Source organism: Trachymyrmex cornetzi, unplaced genomic scaffold, assembly GCF_001594075.2.
Source record: "Trachymyrmex cornetzi isolate Tcor2-1 unplaced genomic scaffold, Tcor1.1 scaffold1372, whole genome shotgun sequence".
Lineage (NCBI taxonomy): Eukaryota > Metazoa > Arthropoda > Insecta > Hymenoptera > Formicidae > Trachymyrmex > Trachymyrmex cornetzi.
In genome coordinates this window covers 10,601-20,677 of record NW_017295952.1, presented here as the reverse complement: position 1 = coordinate 20,677, position 10,077 = coordinate 10,601, and the positions used below count along the sequence as shown (strand labels likewise).

The window sequence follows — 10,077 nt, the reverse complement described above, 5'->3', positions numbered from 1 at the left end:
ATGTAGTCCTATTTAAAAAAGTATCGATGACCTTGAAGGCTATAAAAATATGACCTTGAGAAAGAAATAAATCTCACCATAATGTATGTCCCTTCGAACCAAACAATTTCTTCCTCAGGCATTTTCGCGTATCATTAACGGTAACGGAGATATTGCCTTGTAACAGAGTTACTGGGACACCCTGTATATCTAGAAAACAAGCTGTCCTATTGGATATCGTACCGTCGTACGTCGTATGTCGTACGCAGTGTGAATCCTACATGTACTAGTACGTTCTTTTATATCTTGCACTAGTACAATTTTCTATCAGTGCAGTCCAATTTAGTACTAGTTCAGTGCAGCACTAGTGCACACTAGTGCAGAGAAAAAAAACATCTATAGTAGCATTCAATATACCGAATCTCACCATTACATCTCAGAGTTTAACGACGATAAGATCTGTTCATATTTTTGTGGTCTGATATTACTTTCCGCATTCAATTTTTTATTTATTATGTTTTATGTCATCAATTTATCTTCGGGTATTGAATTTTTCTTTTATTGGTTTCACATTCAATAACAATTTATATGTAATACGTAGATGTATAAGACATAATTTATTAATCGTTATTTTTTGAATATTTTCGTTTATTGTTGCTCGTATGCTAAACAATTTTTATGGATGATATATTTGTACAATGACATAATTTTTATTCGATCATTTTCCTTTTTTGTGAGCCATGTTCATAACAATTTTTATGTAAGACACAGATGTTTTAATATTTTAAATTGATTAATTTGTAATTTTTTTTTATCTTTTATGACATTCGATTGTATTAGGCTGCAGTCCACTTGACGCTACAAACGCTTCGAAGCGTTCTTTGATTAGTTAATTCGTAAAATTCTTTGTTCTGATTGGTCGCTGAAACGCTTCGAAGCGTTTGTAGCGTCAAGTGGACCGCAGCCTTAGTTACGTATTCATTATTTTGCTATATTTGTAATTAAAATATGAAGGAGGATATCAACTTCATTGATGTTAATATTATTGGCCACTTTATTGTACAATTGTCACGAAATCGATGACTACCTAGATTGCATTTGAGGCATGGTCTGGAACATACGAGCTATAAGTTCCAACAAAGACGAACCATTCTGGACAGTTTATATACCGCAATTATTTTTACCAACATACGAATATGTATGCGCCTTTATTATATACCGACCATAATGCGTTGTTACCGGTAACATTTGAATTTATTTTTTAACGAATTGGAAAGAGTAAGGGCACTAGGAGTCAGGCGCAGAAGACGTCGCGCAAATGATACACTTATAAAGAGTGAAATTTCTTTATAAAGAAGTTCTTTATAAAGAAGTTTCATTCTTTATAAGTGTATTATTTGGAAGGTGTGTTGTTAATGGGCACTGCAGATTTACCAGCTAAGAGTGATTTTTTTAGTTTTGTTCAATTCAATGGAGATTATGGTTGTCCATCATGTTATTGCAAAGGTGAAAACATACCCATTATTCCAGAGGCACAGTGCATGTTTATCATTATGAAAACGTGTTAAAATTAAGATTATCAGATGAATGCATTGAATATGCTAATAGAGCAAGCCCTGATAATCCTGTCATGGGTATAAAAGGACACACGGCTTTCTCGAAACTTGTGCCAGACTTTATTGAAGGAATTGGGATTGATAGAATGCATTGCGTCGATGGAGATGTTGTAAAAAAGATATTATTATTATGGTTTGATGTTAAATATCGAAACTGTCCTTTCTCTTTACATGCTATCAGTGATATCGTTAATAAGAGGTTAATTGCAATTAAGCCGCCGAAATATGTGCATCGTATGCCGCGTTGTGTACAAGATTTATTTCATTGGAAAGCATCGGAGCTAAAAATGTGGTTCTTTCATTATTCTGTTCCAATTCTTGAAGGTGTTTTAAGACAAGATTATTTCAATCATTATCTTTTTCTGGTAGTAGCGATATCAATGCTAAATTACGAACGAATCACATTTTCTATGATAAAGCTCAAGATTTTATAAATAAATTTGTACGTAAATTTGAAAATTTATATGGATTACAATTTTGTTCTATTAATATCCATCAGTTACGACACTTACCAAATAATGTTATAAAACCCTTATGGGTTTTCTCATGTTTTCAGTATGAGAATTTAAATGGTCAATTTTAAAAATTGGTGCACGGAACAAGACACATTGAAACACAAATTGCGACAGCTCATGAACAGTTTATAAAAATGATACGATTAATAGATAAAGTACCTAGAGATACCTCATTCGTACATTTTGTTTGAGCAAAAAACGACAAGTCAGAATTCTAGAGCAAGTATTTCCAAATTGCTATAGTGTTGGCTCTTACAAGATGTTACATAGGTTACCGATTATTATCGCTAATGCATTGCGTACTTCTAATTTCTTCGATATTGTTACATATTGTTGACAGTATTCTAGATTATTGAAAAATGGCTAATTATATGTTTCGCAAATGTATAAAGCAAATTTGCAAACCGAATCTTCTGTAGCATTATATGTAAATAATGATAATTTAATACAGGTTGCAGAAATTCAATATTTTATAAAAACTATCCACCAAATTGCAACGAACAATTCTGCCAATGTGAGCACAGAGAAAAACATTATGCAATTGTACAACAAATTATAACTGATGTTGCATTTGTTGCTCGAGGTGATAATTTTATAGCTGATACTAATTTTTTTTTACGCAAATGTTATAAAACAGAAAATTGTATAGCTATTCCCATTGAAACATTAAAATATATATGCATATTTATGAAAATTGATGAACAAATGTATGTAGGAATACCTGTTAATCAAAAAGAATTAGAATAAAATATAATTTGATATATTTGGTTGTAAATTATTGCTATATATCTTAAAACTTATTACAATTAGTCTAAAATAAAATAAGTTGCATTCTATGTGAAAGAATTTAAACTAGTATTAATAATTTCAATTTATATATGTATATACGTGTATTATATTAATACTTATACATATATGTATATACGTGTATTTATTTAGATATAAATTGAAAATAATAGTACTAATTTCTCCTACAACTTATATTATTTATTCTATTGCACATTGTTAGGAATATTCTTTAATTTCATTAACCTTTAATTGTACACTGGTAATTGATATTTAAATTACTGTGACTGAAAAATTAAGTATACCGAAATTTAATATATTTTTCATTTACGGATATGAATCCCAGTAAACAGGCTGTGCGCAATCAAACAATCATTAATGTAATTGAAATAACTATATTAATAGTAAATAAAAAATATATTTTGATAAATCTAAATATATATTTGATAAGTCTTGAATACTCAAAATAGGTGAAAAGTAGGCGTCGTGCGACCAAAGATAGGACTTATAGGACTAGCAGCATTAATAGAAACTTAAATTTGAATTAAATAGAACTAATAAGATTAAACAGAGGCGATAGAAAGAAACTAGGAGGTTTAAGAGAAGATATGCAGATCAAGAAGCATTAATGAAGAATAAGTAAGCATTTGCAAGATTTAAAGTAGGTTTTAAATTTCGACTCGGGTATTTACTAAACGTGCTTACATATGTTTCGACTCATATTTGAGCCTTCCTCAGAGCAAACACACACTAACGTATATAAAGTAAAAGTTATCCTGTCATGGTGAGCTCCCCTACATCGAGAATTTCAATGCCAGAATTAAATAAAAAGAAAAGAAAAATGAAAAAGCTTTAAAAAAGTCAAATTAAAGAATATAGAAACTAATTTATCAAAAAACTTTAATAATATAATTAATTATCCCCAAAATAGGGACGCTCACCACGATTACAAAGTACCGTATCGCAAACATTATCATGAATAATTCAAGAACCGGTTCCTGATATGTTGGCCAGTCGGTATCAGACACAGTGAGTCACTTTTTTGTTATTAGCTAGTACTAATGAAAATTGTAAAGTGATAAAAAAATCTCGTCAGAAGGACTTATTACTGTGTACTAACGACTCCGACTCCGAGCGCGTTTAGTGAATAAAGAAGTTTCACTCTTTATAAGTGTATTATCTGCGCGGTGTCTTCTGCACCTGACTTCTAGTGCCCTTACTCTTTCCAATTCTTTGATTTGTAAGGAGTCTTGATTAGTTTGATTTATTAACGGATTTATTTTTCAACATTGAGAAGGACCCAATAGGGGTCGAAACGTCTGAAGAAGTTTGTATAAGTTATTGCTTACAATTATATGTTACTCTAACGTCACCTTGAGTTGGTTCTTGACCCTATTGTTGAATTGTTTTAATTTAAATAATACTATTATACTTTACAGTGAAAATTACTTTAAACCGAATTAGATAGATGTTTCTTATAGATTTACATATGCTGAAAATAATGTTGCAATTTCAGTATTTTTAGGATAAATTTTCTCAAACGTGACGTGATAGAATAATTTTATTTACGCATTCATTTTTAGCGACAAAAAATCTGTAAGAATATTTTCCGGAAGAATTTTTTTCTCTGTAAGACTTTGTCCGTTCGTGGTCTAGAAAGAAGTTTAAATTTATCAGACAGTGTAATTATTAATTAAGTAATTAATATTCAATACCCTCCTACTTTCTTCCATAATCTTAATCTTCTTTTCCCCTCTTCAGTTTTTTTATCAATTACGTTCTGTATATGCAAATAACTTCTACTTATAGCATAATTAATATCATTCTATAGTTAGTAAACTTGTATTAAAAGTAATTATGTCAAATGCATATATATCTACAGAGAGTTATTTCAATAAAACTAAAGTCCATAAAACTAAACTTCCTTCTACTTAAGTACTAAATACTTAATAGAACATATTAAGATATATTACTTAATGGAACATATATGAAGAGATTCTTTTGTAGTTTGCTCATGATAAATTTTTTACGTAAATTTCAAATAGTTATATAGAAATTATTAGAAACAGTTGATGTGATCGCCAATCTTAAGTATACTCTGCGTGTTCTCCAATCTAGTTAAACAGATTCCAAATCTCAGCTTTCCATGGAGCTCTTCCGCTAATGTTCTCAATGGCTCGATGATTTTTTCGTCAGTTATTTGATCACTTATCATTTGACATCTTGCGCAAGAGCCATTTACCTACCATTAAATGCATTATAGTAATATACTTTAGATTAACAGCTTGATCAATATAAAAAGTTCATACATTAAAATTGTTATTTCCAATGCGAACATGTTTCCATTGCATTTCATCAAAGGCTTCGCAACCTTCCACAATAATATTTGCTCTGAATTGATGCACTATATCTTTTTGAAAATTTAAGTCATCAGATATTTTATCAATAAACCATGACACACTTGCTTCGTTTACTGCTAAATAAGATGCCTGATTCGATAACAATGCCTTATCTAATCCTATAAGAGAAAAAAAATTAGTTTTCTATATAATATAAAGGATGTACTTACGAAAAGATGAACCCTCCGATTTTCTTCTCGATGATATACTACTGTATTTTGATGCCCTAATTACGAATATGATCGTGAAAATTACCGACAAGATCACTTTCAAGGTCGAATATTTAAAAAACGATTTTTTTCACATTTTTTCACGCTTTTTGCGTAGAAAATCGTGCGGCCCTTCGCAGGTGGAGGGGGTGTGAAAGTTGCTTCGCGTGGAAAGTCGAAACTTACGTGCAACAGTACAATTATGGAAGTCGTGCGCCCTTTAAGCAGAGGGGAGGGGCTAAGAGTCGCTTCGCGTTGAAAGTCGAAACCCACGTGCAACAGTACATTCTGTACTTATTCTGGTAGCACTACCAGTATTACCAATCAACAACACGTTGTAGCACTAGTAGCACGAACCAAAATCTAACAGCTCTACTTGTGATCACATAAAATGTAAAAGTTTATATATTTAACCATAAAAATGACCTTGTTGGCAATTTCCATAATCATATTTGTAATCAGCACACAAAAATACAGTAGTATAGATAAAAATCGGTTTTTAAATATTTGATCTTGAAAATGATCTTGTCGGTAATTTTCATGATCATATTCGTAATTAAGGCATCAAAATACAGTAGTATACCAATCAAGAAGAAAATCGGGGAGTTCATCTTTTCGGAAATACACCCAATATAAATAATTATAACTTAAAACTTTGACATTTGTACCATTCTTTTGTCTCTCACGACTTTGTCGAATTAATCTAAGATTTGGTTTGCCCAATGCTAAACTTAGCCATTCAGAAACTTTCGATCCGCAATCAATATCTTGTACTTTACTTTCATGTATTCTACTTTGATATTCCATTGACTTTTCATAAACATTTTCTAAAGAAACGTCAATTGTTGGCCTTCCTAAAATAATTTACTATCATTTATGCAGGCTTGGATACTAACTAGTTAAAAAGTTAAAAGTTACATAAACAGTTAAAAAGTTAATAACTTTTAACTTTATTTACTTTCAAATTTTAATTTATTAACTTTTCTTTTTAAATTAAGGTTTTTATTTCTTTAATCGCTAATATTATTTTCTATAAAATCTTAAACATTAAAGAATTAGTTTATATACATAGAAAAAGCTCTCAATGATTGTGTACTGGGCGCGATGCTTGTAGTGTTCACAAATGAACATGCGTTGGATCTGCATTATACATAGAAAACGTTACCCTAATGAAAACAAAAATCGGAGCATAAATCGAATGCAATGGGAGATTAATAGAAGCGTAAACGAAACTTCTAGGTGGCGAAAATTGAAACAATGAAACATAAAACAGACGGTTATGCTTCTTTTATATTCCGTTGTTTCTATTTTCGCCTCTTAAGCCCGATCTACAATTGCGCGAACGTAGTTGTAAGTGGTCGTAGTTGTAACAATTCGTCAATCACAGTCGGATATTCTCCTCGTATTCAAGTGTGATTGGTTAATTCTTACAACTACAACTACGTTTGCGCAATTGTAGATCGGGCTTTAGAAATTTCGTTTACACTTTATTACTCTCCCATTACATTCGACTTACGCTTCGATTTTTATTTTCACCAGGGTATATCAATATTATTGTGTCATACTATCCTTATTTTATGTCTAACGTGCAATAATGAAAGAATAACGACTTTTTATTTATACACGGTGTCTCGAAATTCGAGAAAAATATTATCACAGTATAAAACTTCGTGAAAAATTAAGTCGAAAAATCCTCTACCATTTTGCAATTTTCGCAATTTTCCAATTAGAAAATACAGTACTGAAAAATTAATAAAAAATTCTGAAAAAATTCTTAGAACTCTATGAGAAGAAAATAAACAATTTCTGTCTCTTGCTGTTTTTCTGTAAAGTTTTTTGATAATACTTGAGTAAAAAATTATTAAAAACCAATATTCAGTGATATTTAATATCTTGTCAACTATTGTGAAAATTGCAAACTGGTAGAGGACTTTTCGGCTTAATTTTTCACAAAGTTTTACGCTGTAATATTGTCCTTGAATTTCGGGACACCTTGTATATGATTGTCAAGAACGTGCTGGCACGACCAACACAAGAGGAGCACAAAATTATTTACATTTTTAAAAATTATGTTTTATTTTTCTTTTATAATGTAACATCTAAATATAAAAATACCTGTGTAAAAATACTAAAAATCTTTTTTTTTTATTGTACAAGAAATATATTTGTTACTTTATATAATATACAAATAAAATAATATTTATCTGATGATCTATATTGTAATTGTTTCGTTATTTAAAGTATTTTAAAGCAATCTGATTTCAAGAAAAATTAATCTGATTTCATAAAAATAATATTTTTTAAATTAACTTTTTATTTAACTTGAGTTAATTAAATCTTAATTGATTCATTCAATTTTTAACTTAATTAAATTAATTTTAAAAGACATTAACTTTGACTTAATTTAGTTTAAAAAAACATTAACATTTGTGCATTTATGCTAATATAATACTACAAAGCTATTGCAGAATACTATAACTTATATTCATAAAATTTAGCGATTATTATGTACCTGGATATGTTAGTCTCATGATATTTTGTTTTCTCAGAATAACAGGTTTAAGCAAATATAGATTCGTATGATATTTTTGCGTCAAGCAAGTTCCAGAAGATGTCATTATCATCCACTCTTTATCATATTCTAGACCTTTCGAATTTAAATTCCACGAATCTGTAATTTCGTATGCTCCACATGATTTGATAGGATATATAAATAACCGTTGTAAGGTACATTTATTTATTTGTGTATTTTTGCTGGAATTTATAGAATTCCTAATACGATCAAGGTTTTTATTTTCATTACGGAAATTGTTCTGAAAATTATTTTCCTCTTTTTTTATAATACGTGGAACAGAATAATCTACATTAGAATTGTAAAAACGCCCATGATTTTTAAAAATTCCCAATTTGTGCTCTTTCCACCATTCAGGAATTTTTCTGATGCACGGTTCGTCAATAAATTTGGTAATCATAAGTAAAACGGTCTGAACATCTTTAATTGTAGACATATATCCGAAGGAGATTCTCACTGCTCCAATCGGTTTCCCATTTATCAAATCTGTTTCACCACCGCATACATATCCGGCCTCATAATATTTAAGAATCTCTTTTGTCGAAAAGGATAAATGTCTCTGACATGCACCGGGATTACAAAAGCAGCCTGTCCTTAGATGTATCTTAAATATTGCTGCCATATTTAGAATTTCCATGTATCCTACATATTGACCATTGGAGCGCATAACGTTAAATGCAACAATCCCTCCTTGCAAGCTACGATCTTCATAATCAGAATCAGAGTAGAGTTTTACAACTGGTTTACCATTACAGTGGTGTAATGTTAACAGGGAGTGATGCAGAGTTTTGGCGAGAGAAAAAACATGTTTAGATATTTGATCCATACTTAGCTTTGAAAGTATTTCGAAGCCATATTGTAATGACACGATAGATAGAAACGGCACGGTTCCATCTTCAAACCTGCAAATCAGGTTGCTTCAGATAATTTTTTCAAAACGCTGCTTTTACTTACCTTTCATATAATATTTGACGTTTTCTGTGAAATCTTTCAGAACTCAGAGCAATGTCTACAGTACCGCCACCGTAATACATTTTGTCTAGAACATCTGAGCTTTTGTTTTTAACCAGCAGAGCGCCGATACCGGTGGGATAGCCGAACATTTTATAAAACGAAAGACATAGAAAGTCTGGTTTGTAAATAGATAAATCCAATTTATTCGTGGCCGCGAAGCTAGCTGCGTCGAGTAGAACATACCATCTGGTCGATGGTTTTCTAGCAAAAACAGAAAGCGTTCCAGCATGCGTATCACTGATCCATTTTAAGGGATACTTTAATCCAGAAAAATTGCATTGCGCAGAAAACGCGAAAAGAGAATTGCTGCTCTGTCTCTCGTTAAGATCATGAGGAGTCGAAGGCTGACTGAAAATCTGAAACGCCTGATCATGATCCAGGTAAATGGCATTGGCGCCTTTGGCCGCAATAACATCTCGCATGCCAAGGACCGACATGTGATTGTCCTGCACATAAACAAAACTTCCCGAATGCGGGGACATTGCTGTCTTGTTATTTTCATCTGTCGTAAAACGGAATCCTTCCGCAATTATCTTTAGACTTGCTGTAGCACCCGAGGTGAAGATAACAGTGTACTCATCAGGATTCGTATTGAAGTGACTCAGAATCCTGAAAATGGTGATTCAAACTAATTAGAAATTTGTTATTATTAGGTGTTAAACTTAATTCCTGCCGTTTTTTCGTCTCCAAAATTAATTTGTTTCGAAAGGAAGATGAATGAATACCTTAATCAAAGTAATTTCCTCCATTTTCTACTACTTTTTCCCATCTCTCTGGCAACAGGGCAATCCCACGACGGTAGAACTGTTTTTCGAGGCGATCCATTTATCCACCCATTTTTGGACTTCGTTGTGACTGGAGAAGTGTGTGTCCGTAAGTGCGTGTTGCATCGATCGGAAGAGATGGTAATCCAACGGTGCCAAGTCTGGAGAGTATGCTGGATGCGGGAGAACTTCCCATTCAAGCTCTAGAAGTGCCTGCTTCACG

The 10,077-nt window shown here is 31.6% G+C and overlaps 1 protein-coding gene across 1 annotated transcript in view; it reads right to left on the bottom strand.

Annotated features, from left to right (window-relative positions):
- Positions 1–4,908: 4,908 nt before the first annotated feature.
- Positions 4,909–10,077, bottom strand: part of LOC108770860 (molybdenum cofactor sulfurase 3) — a 9,969-nt gene continuing 4,800 nt past the window's right edge. Inside the window, exons 3-7 of the mRNA XM_018522594.1 lie at positions 9,031–9,699; positions 8,017–8,978; positions 6,173–6,358; positions 5,206–5,414; positions 4,909–5,138 (exon numbers count right to left, since the gene is read on the bottom strand). Of these exons, the coding sequence (XP_018378096.1) occupies positions 4,956–5,138; positions 5,206–5,414; positions 6,173–6,358; positions 8,017–8,978; positions 9,031–9,699 (2,209 nt within the window). The 3' untranslated portion in view covers positions 4,909–4,955. The remainder of the gene's footprint in view (positions 5,139–5,205; positions 5,415–6,172; positions 6,359–8,016; positions 8,979–9,030; positions 9,700–10,077) is intronic.